Source organism: Tursiops truncatus, chromosome 10 (genome assembly GCF_011762595.2).
Source record: "Tursiops truncatus isolate mTurTru1 chromosome 10, mTurTru1.mat.Y, whole genome shotgun sequence".
Taxonomy (NCBI): domain Eukaryota; kingdom Metazoa; phylum Chordata; class Mammalia; order Artiodactyla; family Delphinidae; genus Tursiops; species Tursiops truncatus.
Window position 1 is genome coordinate 62,079,112 of NC_047043.1, and position 17,407 is coordinate 62,096,518.

Sequence of the window (17,407 nt, forward strand, 5' to 3'; positions counted from 1 at the left end):
AACAAAAACACTAATTTAAAAATATACATGCATCCCCAATATTCATAGCAGCCCTATTTACAATAGCCAAGACATGGAAGCAACCCAAGTGGCCACCCACAGACAATTGGCTTAAGAAGATGTGAGATATATATATATATAAAACAATGGAATATAACTCAGTCATAAAAAGAATGAAATACTGCCATCTGCAACATGGATGAACCTAGAGAATATTATGCTTAGTGAAATAAGTCAGATAAAGACAAATACTGCATGATATCACTTATATGTGGAAACTAAAAAATAATACAAATGAATGTATACGCAAAACAGAAACAGAGTCACGGATATACAAAACAATCTTGTGGTTACCAAAGGGAAGAGGGAAGCAGGGAGGGACAAATTAGGGGTATGGGATTGACAGATACAAACCACTATTCAATATATATAAAATATATAGGCAACAAGGATATATTGTAGAGCACAGAGAATTATACTGATTATCCTGTAATAACCTATAATGGAATATAATCTGCAAAAACACTGAATCACTACGCTACACACCTGAAACTAACACAATAAATCAACTATACTTCAATTTTAAAAACCACAAGAAATACTTGTCTTAAAAATGAAAAAAAATTTTTTGAAGGTGTCCAACTCAAGAAATTATCCCCTGTGTATACAGAAATTTGATTTATGAGAGAAGTGGTGACAGCCAGTATAGCAAATGGTTTTTTCAGCGAACGACACTGGGACAACTGGTAGTCCATACACAAAATAAATAAAAATAGACCCCTAAATTACACCGTTCACAAAATGAATGCACATGGATTCAAGACCCAAATGTGGAAACCAAAATTCCCAAACTTTTAGGAAAAAGAAAACATAGGAAAATGTCCTTACAACCTCAGGAAAATGAAGGCGTTCTTAAATAAGCATAAACCAAAAAGGAAAAAAAAGATATGTTTGATTGAAATAAAATCTAAATTGCTATCACAACATTATGTCAACTATACTCCAATAAAAATTTGTTTTAAAAAATCTAAATTGCTGTTGAGCAAAGGAGAGTATATACAAGATCAAAAAGAAAGTATTTGCAATATACACAATGAACATAAAATCAGTATCCCAAACATAAAAATATAATAAAAAGAAAATGGCAAACAATAGAAAAATGTGTAAACTATCTGAACAAGTGATTCACATAAAAAGAATTATGAATGGTGAATAAACATATGAAAGGATGCACAGTTGCATTAGTAACTGGGACAGGTACATGCAACCGCAAAGGGATACTATTTCTCTAGTTCTCATCCTCAGAATGGAAAACATTTTACAGTCTGACCAATACCAAAAGTTGACAAGGATATGGAACAATGGAATTCTCAAACACTGCTCTAAGAATATAGATTAGGGCCTTCCCTGGTGGCGCAGTGGTTGGGAGTCTGCCTGCCGATGCAGGGGACATGGGTTCGTGCCCCGGTCCGGGAAGATCCTACATGCCGCAGAGCGGCTGGGCCCGTGAGCCATGGCCGCTGGGCCTGTGCGTCCGGAGCCTGTGCTCCGCAACGGGAGAGGCCACAACAGTGAGAGGCCCGCGTACCGCAAAAAAAAAAAAAAGAATATAGATTAATACAATCACTTTGGAAAACAATTTGGCAATGACTATTAAAGATGAAAGTATGCACAGCCTATGACCCATCAGTTCCTTGCAGGATGCACCATATTGAGAAATTCTGGAACATGTAAATAGGGAGATGTGTGTAAGAATATTCAGAGCAGCAGAGTATGCGATATGAAAAAATTAGAAGCTACCTCAATGTTTATAAACAAGAGAATGAATGAACTGTGGAATATTCACAAAAGAGAATATTGTAGATAGAGCTATTAATGAATTACAGAGGCATGTATCAATATGGATAAATCTCAAAAACAATGTTGACTAGAAGATGCAAGAAGCAGAAGCTTGCTTACAGAATGATGCCATTTATGCTAAACTCGTTCCACCAGCATCTGGCCCAGATCTGGGCATGTGACTGATGTTCAGAAGTGCTCAAATAACCTGAGAAGTACTGCCATTATTAACCATAATTGTGGAGAGGAGTGAAAGTATTTTCACCCTTATTTTACACATTGGGAAACTGAAGCCCAGGGAAAGGAGATTTTCATAAGGTCTCCCAGTGCCATGTGGAAAGGAATGCATGACCACTGAAAGTCGTCTTCTCGCCCGGGTCTAGACACTGTGCACCTGACAGGTGTCCATGCCCCACTGTAAGATGGCACAAATCATGTCATTCCCTATTAACTTTTTCTGGCCCTTCAAGAAGAGGAACTTGTACTGTTTGTTGATTGCAGATCTTGTTGTTTACAATCTTGACAGCCACCTCCTGAAGACTGTAGGAGGGCTGTGGGGTCTCTGAAGAGAGAGATCCTGCCTCGTCATCCCTTCAGCTCTTTGGCACATCTCCATCTTGGAGCTATCCAGATTCGTAATGTGGGAGGCAGGGTCATTTCCTGGGATAGTGATGTATAAAGGCCCCAAACCACAATCTGACTTTTGAAAAAGCCCGAGCTCATTAAAAAGTCTCCCGAGGGGCACAGACCAACATCCAAGCACTGAATGAAGCCAAGGAGAGATTACCCCAGTAATTCACGTTCCATGAGGGTGAATGGTTGGGCACTGCTCCATGGCTACCGGCCAATGTGGCAAGACCCTAGAGCCCAGACTGAGCCACCCGTTGGAGGGCAGGACCCCACAAAGGCTCCTCAATTCTAGGACCTCAGAATGACACCAACAAGGGACAGGAATTATTGGTGTTCAAGGTAACAAGTGTTTACAATGGCCACCCAATGCCTAGGTACCCCCCTGAGACCACAGTCCTTGTGCCACCTGCAGACAGGAAATCCCATTAATAGCCAAAGATTAATTTCCTTCCAGGCGGCAAAGTGAGAGCTTGACATTGGAGTTAACTTAACTTTGGGAACTGAGGTCCATACACGCCATGAGTGTCTTTTACACCAGGGCACTGTGTATATCCTCCTATCAACAGAGTTCAGGGCAACGTGCAGCACGTGTAGGTGCTCAGGAAATATTTGCTGATGGAATGAATGAGTGAATAAAGGAATGGATGGAGGAGCCCGTGGTGGAGTTATGTTCTGAAGAGGCAGGTGTCTTGGGACCTCGGCCTGCCTTCACTTACCTCGAGTATATGTTTGTCCCCACCCGATCATCCAGCACATGGATCCAAGAAATGGCTTGAGTTTAGGGTTAGGTAGACAGGCTGAATGAGGGGGGACCAGGAGACAGAGTCCCTGAGCTTCAGGAGGGCAATATCCTGGGACATGAGGCTGGTGAAATCCTCATGAATCACGATGCGAGTGACTGAGAGTTTGGTGCCATTTTCTGAGAGGCACTGAATTCCCATCTTCACGGAGTATGATCTGGGGTCCTTGGATCTGCAGGGTCACGGGTAGGAGGCAGATCACCAGCAGTGAGGTCAAACATGGAATGGTTGGAGAGACACAGGCTGAGCACAGGGCTACCCAGCCAGGCCCCTACTCGCGGATCCCCAGATTCAGCAGGGCCTCCTAGGCCAGAAAGCAAAGTCCCTGAGACTGGAGGGCCACCCTGACTGAACTCTGAAAGCAGTGCACAGCTGTAAGGACCCACTGGTGGTGGATGAGGGAGCCACTGCAGTTGTTCGCGCCCAGGAATAGGATGCTCACCTGCCATGGCCATTTGCCCACCTCTGCTAGCTTCCCCTTCACATTCTTGCAGGAGATGTTAGTCTGACCACAGGCCTGGAACCAGGACCCTTAGAAAAAAGGTAGAGAGGGGGCCATGACAGCCCCATGCAGACTCTCAGGCAGCAAAGGGCAGCCCTCAGACTTCCAGCCGTCACAAGGAGCCACTGCCACATGCACATGCAGGGAGGGGCTTTTCTCATCACCCCCAAAGTAGCAACCAAAGGCCCAGAGGCAGCAGGAGCCCCATGTTATAAAGACAGCCTCCAAACAACGGGGACCAGACAACCCCTCCAGGGCTTCTTACAATCCGTCAGCCCAGGATTCATCCCTTCTCCCTTGTTTACAACAAGTGAAGGAGAAGAGAGAATCATCAGAGGGGTGAGTGTCAGTAAGCGCTAAGTGATGGGGCACAATGAGCAGGGCTGCTAGTCAGTTGTAGCCAGAAAGCAATGGACAGTGATGTCACATTGTACAACTCCAGGGCATGCCTCCATAGACCACCAGCCCTGGAGGTGCGCTCTCTGCGACCATACCAGGAAATGAGTAGAGATGCTTATCAATTTCCTCCTTGCCCCTCACTGGCTCCAACAGTAGGAATGGGAGCAGTGGGGGCTGCATTGAAATGGATAGGAGATTGAGATTCTGAACTGGACCACCTTGGACTGCTATTTAATAACTGAACATCACTGAGGACAGGAAAGGGAGAAATTCTACAGCAAAGGTTGGAGACCAAGACTAAAGACAAATTAAAAGGTTCCTTATGTATAGCCTGCTGTAAAGTTTGGGCTGCCCAAGAAGCTGTCACAGGCGGTCATGGACCTCCTCATACAGGCAAAGTTGGACATGTATTTACACTGTCTCAAGCAGACGTGGTTCCAGAAAGTGTTCCCTTCAGCAGTTCAGTGTGCAGTGCCAACCAGAGCTTCAGGGACTCAGCAGCAGCAAGCAAGGCTCGTCCTTGCCTGGGAACGGGGCGGGGGGCGAAGGGGGGCGGCAGGGGCGCGTTCCGTGGTGGTGGTGGAGAGGGTACAACAATCAACAGACCAGGCTAATAATCTATTGCAACTCATACACATTAGCAGAAAAATCTACTGGGCTCTGCCTCATAGCAGTCCCTCAGAGGGTCCCAAACCATTGATGTTTGGTCTTGTTCCACCATGTCCCAGGGCTCCTGGTACTGCTATCAGATGTGGATGGCTGGTCCCCTTGCCACACACTCCCATGGCTGGTCACCTTTACCCTCAACCAGTGGCTCCCCACAGGGATCCACAGGCACCTGCACAAGCCCCAACATCTCCATGGAGTTTCGTCTGCCTTGCCCTCTCATTGCTCCATTCTTGCCCATGTTTCTGTCCAATGGCTTGCTGTCTTATATTCTGTCTCCCCCGAGGGGGAGCCACATTTCCAGCCCTTCTCATATACTGTGGTGGGTTTATGGCTACCTTGTTTCAGATTACAGCCTGCTCCAATGGAGACTTTGGTAGGAAAGAGAGAGCTTCCAAAGCCTTGCCCTTCCCTCTCTCACAAAGCTTAGGCCCTGGAGACCCAGGGTCCCACAGAATGAACTTTGCTACTTTAAAAGTGACAGCTCTGGGCTTCCCTGGTGGCGCAGTGGTTGAGAATCTGCCTGCTAATGCAGGGGACACGGGTTCGAGCCCTGGTCTGGGAAGATCCCACATGCCGCGGAGCAACTTGGCCCGTGAGCCACAACTACTGGGCCTGGGCGTCTGGAGCCTGTGCTCCGCAACAAGAGAGGCCGCAATAGTGAGAGGCCCACGCACCGTGATGAAGAGTGGCCCCCGCTTGCCGCAACTAGAGAAAGCCCTCGCACAGAAACGAAGACCCAACACAGCCAAAAATAAATAAATTAATTAAATTAAATTAAATTTAAAAAAAGTGACAGCTCTAAGAGGTAGGGTTGGGCTTTGCTTCTGTGCTCCACACCCTCAGTGGGTTCCTCAGTTTCAGAGAACAGTACTCCTCACAACTCATGTCCAGGACAACGCTGACTCTGATCTCCTTCCCCCAAACCTTATACAAGATGTGCAGGATTCAGCCTGGAGATGCCAGCACCAAGAACAGCAGCTGAATCTGGAGGGAGCCATGATGGATTAATTTGGGGGCATGAGGTGTTGCGGATCAATCTTGTCATAGACACAGTGATACCATTCCATATATGGGGGACACTCAGTGGCTCAAACAGATTCCACTGCGGACGACCTCTACCCCTTCTTGGAGTTCGAGTCCAAGCGCTCCCACTCACAAGCTGTATTCCGATGTCACCCCGTGCACTCACATGTGGCAATGGGACTGTGTGTCTTGGCTCATGACCTCTGTCCCTACAAGGTCCCAGACCCTCACCCCCACATCATCACAGGCACAGCAGTTAGCTACAAGGAGCAGTGCACATCCTCACCACCCTCAGACGTCACAGATACCTGAGGCCAGCACAGAGTAGGAGAGCACTCATTCACTCACTCACTCACTCAAGGAACTGGTCTGGGAAGGGGAGTCACACAGTGAAGGAAAAGGACAAATTCCCTAGGTGGGGAACACATTCCTACTAACAGATGCCACGCCAGCAAATTTTCTGCCAAGGGGCAGAATGGACAGCTGGCAGGTGACCTGAATCAGGGCTGCCACCACAAGATTACATGTGGTCAGTTAGGGTGGGAGCCCAGAGACCTTGTCACATGGGGTCCCACACTTTTTACCCCCAAAGAGTCTGCTGAAAACTGGTACTGAATACTGGCACCACAAGCGCTTAGTTCTCTGGGCCTCAGGTTCCTATTGTGAAACGTGGATATTGGTAAAGCCCACTTCAGGGGGTGTTGAGATATAAGCCATGTGAATGATACCTTATGTGGGATGAGCAGTCCCCCACATATCACATCGTCCTCATCACAAGTCCCAGTTCTCTGAGATTGTGCCTCCCAAGTCCGTTCCATGGATATTACTTTGTTTCCATTTTTAATAAGGCTCTTTCCTCATGTTCATGGTCACTGGCAAACAGGAACTGCCTCGACACTGTCTGGGTCCCCAGGTTTGGCACACCATGCAGTCTGATGAGGAGATGCCCATCAGGAACAAATGGAGACCATGCAGGCATGAGGACAGTGGACATAGGCACCCAGGCAAACAAAGCCCTCCTGCCTCTCTCCCATGCTCCCAAAGCCCTACCTTGAACATAGAGATTATTCTCAGCCCTGGCAGAAGGAAATGGAGATGCGAGGCCCTGAAGATCTCCCTGCCCACATGCCACGGCAAGCAACTGCACGGCCCTCACTGGTCCTCGTTATGGGACTTGGAGGCAGGGTGGGACAGGGCATCTCTATTGTGTGAGAATTCTAGAACTCATGGTTTGTTCATGCAGGGCAGCAGGGAGTGAGCCTCCGCCCCAGGGTTGGGGGCTCACCCAGCTGGGGCAGCAGCAGGAGGCTAAGTAGACAATGTGGCCTGCCAGAGCCATGATGTGATGCTGCTGCCAGACACCTCTCTGGAATGGTGCTGCTGATGCCTTGCCCTGAACCTGTGACAGCACGTGCTGTCTGGCCCGAGACACTGCCTCCTGGGCTCAGCCTTGGCCTTGACGGGGCCCCTGTATCCCTAACCCTAAGTCTGTGATAGCGCCAGGTATCTGGCTTGTGACAGTGCCTAGTGCCTGGCCTGTGAGGCACTCCCAGTGCCCAGTGCAAGTTCCTTTATGAAGCCCTTCTCATGGCTCCCCTGGAGGTATGGAAACTGAGGCTCTGAGAGGGGGACGGCTAGTTCCTTGCTGTGACTGATTGAGCTGGAACTGAAGTTTTCCTTTTTCCCACTTTGCATTTTTTTTTTTTTTTTTTTTTTTTTTTTTTTGTGGTACACGGGCCTCTCACCGCTGCGGCCTCTCCCGCTGCGGAGCACAGGCTCCGGACGCGCAGGCTCAGCGGCCATGGCCCACGGGCCCAGCCGCTCCGCGGCACACGGCATCCTCCCAGACCGGGGCACGAACCCGCGTCCCCTGCATCGGCAGGCAGACTCTCAACCACTGCGCCACCAGGGAAGCCCCCACTTTGCATTTTTAAGAGAACAGCTCATGGGTAGAGGCCAGGTGTTTTGGGCCTGGGAGGTGAATTCCTGAGAGGAAGCAGCTTGCAAGCCTGGGTCTTCATGAATCAGCAGAATAAATGACATTTTGGGACCCCTCTCCACCACTCCACTGAAGTCCCCACCCCAAGAATCCCCTGAGGGACTGTCCATGAGGACGGCTCACTCCTGCTCCGCACCGTTACCAGTGTTGTCAAGATCATGGGTAATGAGACTGCTGCTCATTATGCTGCTAGAGGAGATGGACTGGGGCCAGCACTGTAGAAAACTTCGGAATCATTTAGCAAAGCAGAAAATGTGCCTACCTCACAACCTGCAGTTCCACTCCTGGTTGTGAGCCCTAGAAACATCATACACGTATGCAGGAGGAAAGACACATGAGACTGTTGGCAGCAGCACTGTTGGGTAGAGCCCCAACTAGAAACTACCCAGCTGCCATCAAAGGCAGGATGAATGCACGGAATACTCGAGCAATGAGAACAGACCACTACATGTAGTGACATGGGAATCTCATAAAACATATTGCTGAGTGAAAGAATTCAGACACCAAATGGTACATATTGCATGAAATTCAAAAACAGGCAACACAAACTATTTTTAGGGATACATGGTAGAAAATCAGATTTCCTACAATCAGATTTCCTCTGGGGGAAAGAGAGAGAAAGAGGGAGGGAGAGAGAGAAGAAAGAAAATCCAGAGAAGCAAAACTCTCTCTACTCTTCTGCCTTTGTGGAAAGTAATGTTTTGCGGGGGGAATGATGAACCAATAAAACCAAGATAATTGAATAAAGACCAAGCATATCCGTTATCACTGCCAACGTGAATACAAAGAAAAACCTCTACTTTTACAAGCCAGAGATTCTTATATTGGGTAGAAAAAAATCTACTCACATGCTACTCAATAGAGACTCACCTAAAACAAAGTGATATGAAGCAGTTGAAAGTAAAAGATGGGCAAAATTATATTAAGTATATGTAAGCAAAAATAGAAATGACAATATTAATCTCTAGAGATGTAATTCAGAACAAAAGCTTTAAACAGAAAAATAAAATTACTTTCTGTTGAAAAAAGATAAAAATTATAATGACTATGTAACATTAAAGCTGGTCATCAGTAACAACATCAAACAGTGATACACGAGAAATGGAAAAACTTCACTTGCAGTGGGAGAGTCTTCTCCAGCTTTGTCTATCTTTGAGGGATTGAACATCTATAAAAATCAACTGCACACTAGACTACTAAGAAAACCACAATAATTTCCCTATAAGTGGAACTAGTTTAGGCCACATATTTTACGATGATGCAATGAAACAAAGATTTAATAAGAATGAGTAAGTGAAATAAAACAAATGACTTGAAAATTTTAAAAATAAAGTTGGTTAACTTATTTCAAGGAAATAAAAACATTCTGTAAACTATTTAGAAAATACTAATAATTAGAGCAATGCATTAAAAAAACTTTTTGAGTGTGGTCAAGGCAAATCTATAACCTTAAAGGTATTTATTATCGAATAACAAAGAATGAAAATAAATGAATTAAATGTTCAAAGCAAGAAACTGTAAAAGGTACAAAATAACCCCAAGGAAAATCTGTAAGAAACATGTACAAAATATAAAATTATACCCTAACCAATTATTACAGCAGAGTTAGGAATGAACTCTACGATCTGGATCTTTGTAAAAAGAAATAATATTAAATAGGACAACGGGCATATTTTACACTGATAGGGTATAACCCATCAAGATGGTACAGCAGGCATGAACCTTGCACTCCTAACAACACAGCTTTCAAACATGAAGCAAGAATTGTTAGAACTGCAGGAAGAAATAGACAAACTCTGAATTCTCATGATAAACCGCTCAGGAATCAACAGATTTATAGATATAAAATATTTGAAGTGTTAGAGGATTTGAATAACACAATCAACAAGCCTGATCCAGTCAGTTCTAGCTAGAACTCTGTTTCAAAACACACACTTTTACTTCAAACGCACATGAAATATTCAATAAAACTGACCAAATACTAGGCACAAAGAAAACCTCAACACATTCCAGAATGTGGAAATAATTAAATCCATATTGATATAATTTTTAATAGAGAAAAAGGAGAAGCCCCTGTCCCTCCCCCAAACTATCCGTCAGAAGATTAAATAACACCCATATAGTACTCTTGGGTTAAGTAAGAAATACAGTGTGAAATAAAAAACAATATAGAATGAATGGCAATGAGGTCAGTACATATAAAATCCTGTGAAATACGGCCAAAGTGAGACTCACAGGAAATTTTATGGAATTAGTGAAAATATTAGAAATGAAAAAAGTCTATAATAATGAACTAAGCATACTACTCAAGAAGTTAGAAAAAGAACAATAAAGTAAATCTCCCCAAAGGAGAAGATTGAATTACTAAAGCTAAAAGAACTTTCATGAAACAAAATAAACAAAAAGAAGCATATTTGATCGCTAAAATCAAAAGGTAGTTTGTACCATTTAGGAGTTGACAAGTAAGAGAAACTTCCACTCAAACAGGCTTAAAATTTCTGTCTCCTCTCTTCAGTGATGGTGGCTTCATTCTGAGTTGATCCCCTTATTGAAAAATGGTTGCCAGCATCCTTCTGCCTCCTCATCCACATTAAGAGAGACAGTATGGGGACTTCCCTGGTGGTGCAGTGGTTAAGAATCCGCCTGCCAATGCAGGGGACACGGGTTCGAGCCCTGGTCCGGGAAGATTCCCACATGCCGCGGAGCAACTAAGCCCGTGTGCCACAGCTACTGAGCCTGTATGCCTAGAGTTCACGCTCTGCAACAAGAGAAGCCACCGCAATGAGAAGCCCGCACACCACAAGGAAGAGTAGCCCCCGCTCACCACAACTAGAGAAAGCCCTCGTGCAACGAGGACCAAACGCAGCCAAAAATAAATAAATAAATAAAAATTAAAAAAAAAGAGAGACAGTATGCATTTCTCTCCTCTAACCATACCTTATGCTTATTGGGATAACCTAACTGGGGTCAGGTGGCCGGGCACTGGACTATGCTAATTAGATCAAGCCAATGAGCCACCCACTTGGGAGCTGGGAGTGTGACAGCTTCTTCCTGAAGATGATGAGCAACATGGCAGACAGTGTGGACTAATGACTAGGACCTGTAGTAATATGAGGGAAGGATGGATACCATAAAGCTAACCAATAACAGTACATCAGGTGTTTTTTTGGAAAATACCTATGAAATAGACAAAAATTTGGCAATTTTAATCTTTAATAATTAGGAAACGTGAAAGAGTACACATGTAAATAATATTAAAAATAGGAAAGGAGCCATAGGTTCAAATTTTACGTATCAGTTAAAAATTTTAAAATCTAAGCTAAATTGATTTATTTTACTAAAATTAATGCAAAAAGAGGTGGGAAACCCAACTAAGCCAATAACTATGAAAGTTTTTTTTTTAAATAGTCGAAGATTTGTCCCCTAAAAAAGGCATCAGGCCCAATAAGTTTTATGTGCACAATCTACCAAACGTAAGGAACAGATAATGCTGGTGTTATATAAACTGCTCTAGGGCACAGGAAAAGACTAGAAAGCTCCTCAACATGTTTTAAGATGCTAGCATAGCAATGGCACCAAGGGTGGAACAGAAAGGAAAATTGTAGGCCAATCCAATATTGGAACAAAAATTCTAAACAAAACGGAAGAAATTTAATCCAGAGTGTATTACAGGATTTACCTAAGAAATCTACCGGAGATCTAGTCATGTGTTTCACTAAGTAAACAAATTAAATAAGAATAATCATCTTAACAGTTCACAACTGTGTCACCTGGGCCCAAAACAGTGCCTGACACAGAGGAAATTCCAAGTATCTGGGGAATGAATGAAAGAATGAAGTCAGGGTCAGTACATGTACCCTCACCATTATTGCTACTATTTCATATTGTGCTGGAGTCTCCAGCAATGAGATAGCAAAAGAAGTAAATGGTGTGACTTTCAAAAAGGACAAGAGGGAGCTGTCACCATTTTAGGTGATGTGATTACCCCAAAATAAGCCAAGAGAATCAACTGAAAAACTACTGAATTTAATACACAGTTTTGCAAGATGACCAGGAATCAAGATCACTGTTTTTTTTTAAATCCATCAACAGCTTTAAAATACCTAATATGCAGAATTAGAAAAAGTGTAATGGGAAAAGATACCACCAATAACAGACATAATCAAAATCTGTAAACTACTTAGAAACAAACTCAATGGTTTTCCAGACATCCATGAATAGAAGAGCTGAATGAATAGAGACATATACCATATTCCTGGTTAGGAACTCAACACTGTAAAAATGACGGTTCTCCCCAAATTATTCTGTGTATTTAATTTCAGTTAAAATACCAATAACATTTTTAATGAAAACCGACAAACTGATTCTAAAGTTTATATGGAAGGCAAACTTTGTAGATTAGGCAATTTTTTTTTTTTAAAGAAGAGGAGAGCTTTTGCTACCATTTAACAAAACATAACATGAAGCTGATTGAAACAGTACAGCACTAGCCCAGGGACAGACAAACAGATTAGTGGGAAATAATAAAGGTTTCAAAACCACACCCACAAATATATTAGGATTTCATTATTATAAATGTGGACATTCAAATCAGCAGGAAAGGATGGACTCTATAAGAAATAATGTCAACCAAGTTGGTTCTCCAGTTGAAAACAGAGTTAGCGCCTGACTCACACTATATATAACAGAAATTTCAAAAGGATTACAGTTACACATAAAAAATAAATTTATCAAAATATTAAAAGAAATATGTGAAGATAGTTTTATAATCTGGAGATGGAGAAGGCCAAGTTAAGCAAGCCACAAAATCCATAAAGAAAGTAAACACTGACTGACTTCATTCAATAATAATTTTTAAAGTCTTTACAGGAAAATTACCCATATATTCCACATATTTGTAAAAGATAAGTGACAACAACTGGAGAAAATATTTGTAAAATAATTGACAAAAGCTTAATATTCAGAAAAGATAAAGACCTTCCATGAGAAAAAGATAACCTAATTTCTAAAATAAGCATATGAACGGAGGATTTACTAGTGAAAAGGTAAACCTTTTTTTCAATAAACACATGAAAAGACATTTTTCCAATCAAGAAAATGCAAATTAAAACAGCAATGATATAACTTTCTACCACTGGATGGGCAAAATTTTTGAAGATTAATAATACCCATTTTTAGCAAAAAGGAGAAGCGTTCATTCTTGTATACGGTAGGTGTGAATGTATACTGGTTCAGCTTTTGGGAGGAGTAAATTATATTCATCCAAAATTACTAAATTTGTGTCTACTCTGATGGTCCTCCCCTGAATCCACTCCTAGGAAGACCGCTGCAGAAATGCTTCAGACTGTGCTCTCCCCCACCCCACCCCCGAGCACGCAGGAATATGCTCATGGCAGCACTGTCACAATGCCGACAAGTCAGAAACAGCCTAAAACCTGGTGCTGGTTAAATAACATACATTACATCCACACGGTACACATGCAATAATGTAAAATTATGAATAGCTCTAGGTACTGACATAGGTTTTCAAGGCATATAGTTTTTTTTAATGTAGGTTATTAATAATACATATATAAGATTCTATTTATTTAAAAAACCATAAAGATATTTTATTTAAGGATGCCAACAATGATTACTTCTGGGGAGGGGAGCAGCATTGGTGGTGGGGGTGAATGAGCAAGGGAGAATCTTTACATGTATTTCTGAATTTTTTTGGTAAATCACAACAAAAATTCAGACATCGCTTTTAATTGTTTTTAATTTTTAAAAAATGTAGGGGGGGGTTTCCCTGGTGGTGCAGTGGTTGAGAGTCCGCCTGCCGATGCAGGGGACACGGGTTCGTGCCCCGGTCCGGGAAGATCCCATATGCCACAGAGCGGCTGGGCCCGTGAGCCATGGCCGCTGAGCCTGTGCGTCCGGAGCCTGTGCTCCGCGACGGGAGAGGCCACAACAGTGAGAGGCCCATGTACCGAAAAAAAAAAAAAAAAAAAAAAAAATGTAGGAGGGGAACTTTTATAATCAGTTTTTTTTTTTAATGCCATTTTTAAAAAAAAAAGAAAGCTGATTTTGGAGCACGGTATGTGGGTCCTTCCTACTGTCACCTACAGTGCATGTCTCAACTGCTCTCTTACAGCATGCCCAATTTCCAGTTGAGGAAACTGATGCCTCAGGCCCAGGCCCTTTCCCAAAGCCCCAGCACAAGTGATATAGCAAAAACCATCAGTCCCCACTCTGAAGAGCCTGCTGGCAGAATTAATTCCAGGAGGCCTTACCCACGCACCAACCCCCAACACCCGGGGGCCACCCAGAAAAGAGAACAGAGCCAGCTCATGTTTGCACAGATATAATCCCTGCTATCCTGGTCCCCAATTCCAAAGCCCTTCTAGGCCACAATTTCCTTCTCCTGGTCACTCAAAGCCTAGTCATCCACCACATCCTCCCCACTAGGAGGTCAAAGCAGGACCCAGTCTCCCAGGGGCCACTCTTTTCCCACCTTGATCTTTGTTGATTACAGACCCATGACCTTGATCTAACCTTGATCTGGCCCCATTTGGCAAAGGCAAAGCACAGAGAAGAAAGGAGAAGGGAGATCAGGGGCCCATCTGGGGCTGCAGCAGCCAGGACAGGAGTAGGAGCCAGGAGGAGGTGCAGAGGACTGAGAGAACCCCATTGCTTATTTGCTTCTTGATCCATTTGCTGTATTTGGTGATACGGGTATACACTCCTGGATTATGTACTTGGGCTCAGGCCTTTTCCCAGGACAACACCCCAGCAAGAATCCATGTATCCTCGACTTCACAAGCCAACGGACCCCCAGGGTCCCCCCTAGGCAAAGAGAGAGGAGTGATGGAGGCTCTGGACCCAGCTGGGACCCAAGGGATTGGGGGACCCAGAATGCCCACCCTCTGAGTTCTGCTTGGAAGCTTCTTTCATTCCTTGAGGATCTCACTACCTGGAGTCCTCCTTCACTCCTCAGTTGGGGATCCCATCCCAGAATATCAGGCAAAATCAAAGTCACGGGGAAGGCAGATGGGAGCAGAGCACTACCTGATGATGATGACAAAGAGGGAGGCCAAGCAAACCTCCCCCTGGGGAAATGCCCCCCACCTGGGGTCATCCCAACCGAAGGAGAGCTGCCAGAACCTCCCAGAAACTCACATAGCACAAGTTTTCTCCATAATTGGTGGCACAGATCATGTCCCCCAGGACAAGGGGGACAACGCGGGGGATGAGGGACTTCTTGCGGTAAATCCGGTCACAAATCTTGTTGTCCATGATAAACACCTCAGCCTCCCGCAACGCTGGGGTCAGTGTGGAGTTGGCTGTGGAGGAGTCCAGTGGGGTGAGAACTGACTCCTCACTCTACTCAGCCCTGCCTATTCCCAGGGTCTTGTCACCTCCATCCTCAGGACTCAGCCACACCCCTTCACACCTCCATGCCCTCCTTCACTTGGCCCTTCCCCCTGTGGTGTGGACCATGTTGGGCAAGCACCTTGCCCTCTAAGGCTCTATTTCAGGATCCCTTTCTCTGGGAATCTTTTGCTCCTGAACCAAGCAGGCTACAATCCAAGTTTCAATGCAACCACTCAGAAATTGAGAGCCCACCCCCATGCTGCTTCTCTCCAGCCTCTGAACTCTATACTGGCTGTGCCCTCTGCCACCTGATTGACATTCACTCTTCCTTCAGGCATCTCAGGCAGACTCTCTGCCAGAGCTCATTCCAGATCCCTCCCGACTTGCTCTCAAGATCACCTGACAAAGTCTTTGCCTCTTTCCTTGTTAATCTGTGCTTCCACCCATACTCAGTTATGAGTTCCCTAGAGGCAGGGCATGCATTACCAGTGACAAGGGTTTGGCGTGTGGCAGATGCCTGAACATCGAAGTTTCTCAGATGAACAAATCAGTGAGTGAGTGAATTTATGAATCCCTGACTCTGAGCTTCCGTAAGAGGCAAATGATCAGGTTTTCCTAGGACTAAATGAAGTGTCCATAGCACATGCAATGGTGTAAACCATGGCAACAGTTCCCATGTGAGGAGCAATCCTAACACATCCAAAGAACCAGGGGCCAGAGGTAACGGCCACAAGCTTCCTGAGAGGCACCATGAGGGGGCTCATCAGGAGAGGCCCCAGAGGAAAGGAGTGTACCCTCTGGGGTACCACATGTCACCCCGACCCCATCCTCCTCACCTGAGAAGCACTGTTTAACCTGGCCCCAGCCAGTCACCCAGCACTGCGTCCCAACCTTCAGGTTGTAGTTGGGCTCCGGGAGGCAGATGGGCTGCACGTACTTGCTGACGACGACAGGAGTGTGAAGCTGGAGGAGGGCAACATCACCCGCGATGAAGTTCTAGCCCCAGTACTTGGGGTGCGTAATGAGGTCCCTCACAGGGATCAAGAGGGCCCTCGTGGAGTCCGTGGGCTTCAGCTTGAAGGTGTCGAGAATCACTGAATACTCTTTTGTGCTACAGGAGACACAGAGCCCCACCTGGTAGATGTCAGGTTCTCAAGCAACACTATGCTCCTACCTCCGCCAAGGACGCTCCCCTTAGCAGAAGTCCTGCCTGATTTGCCCGGCTCACTCCATCCTGCTCATCTACCCAGGGGGCCCTTGGAGTCCGAGATATGACTGCCTCCTCATTCATCAGTCAAGCTGATTCAAGTGGCCTGGTCTATGTGCTGTGGATTTGAGTGTGCAGCTATTAGCATGCATGCGTGTTCTAATGTGTGTGAGGGGTGGGGTGTATACGGGGTGCATGCAGTTGCCCTGGTTAGGATATAGTCTTTGTTGCTTGGGGCTCCTGCCCAAGCTCAGTCCCCGGCCTCTGTGAGATCATGAGCATGACTCTTCCCTGTTCTGGACATCCCTTCCCACTCCGCCCCACGTCCCCCACTGCCACGTTGTTTCATAGAGGAAATGAGGAGTCTAGGCTGGGCCCGCTGCAGCCCTGGGTCTCCGTGGGCCACACTCACCCTTGGATGCAGTGGGCAGCAGTCACTACCCAGTCGAGATCAATGAGGGCTCCTCCACACACATGCTCATTTTCCACTCGAAGGCTCACCTCCCAGGGCCAATGGCGTGTCACGTCCAAATTCTTCGGCCACCAGGGTTTGCCACAAGCTTCAGGAACAAGCGTGACAGGGAGATACAGTGGCCGCATAGAGGAGGATAAGAATGACTGTGACCAAGATGCCCTCCAGGGTAATTTGCATGAGGCTGTAAACTCGGGGGCTTGCTTCCATTTCAAAGAAGGGGAGACCGAAGGTGAGAGAAGAGCAGTGGCCTGCCCAAAGGCACTGAGCTGACAGAAAGTGACAATGACAGAGATAAAAAGCATCAAGACAGAAACACAGAGACATGACAGGAGGAGGAGAGAGATACTGAGACACACAGGGAGCAAGCAGCACAGAACCTCAAAACAAGGGAGAAGCATAGAAGGAGCCCCAGGACAGGAAATGTATTTTCTTGTGTCAGGGTAAGTCCCTAGGCCACGTTCCTGAAAGGCTATAAAGCTTTCTGCATCTCTTAGATGCAAAAGGCCTCTGT

General features: G+C 45.3%; 1 protein-coding gene across 1 annotated transcript in view; it reads right to left on the minus strand.

Annotated features, from left to right (window-relative positions):
- Positions 1-9,120: 9,120 nt before the first annotated feature.
- Positions 9,121-17,407, minus strand: part of PRSS45P (serine protease 45) — a 64,635-nt gene continuing 56,348 nt past the window's right edge. Inside the window, 3 exon segments of the mRNA XM_033864788.2 lie at positions 9,121-15,183; positions 16,051-16,325; positions 16,834-16,981. Coding sequence (XP_033720679.1) covers positions 14,975-15,183; positions 16,051-16,325; positions 16,834-16,981 — 632 coding nt within the window. The 3' untranslated portion in view covers positions 9,121-14,974.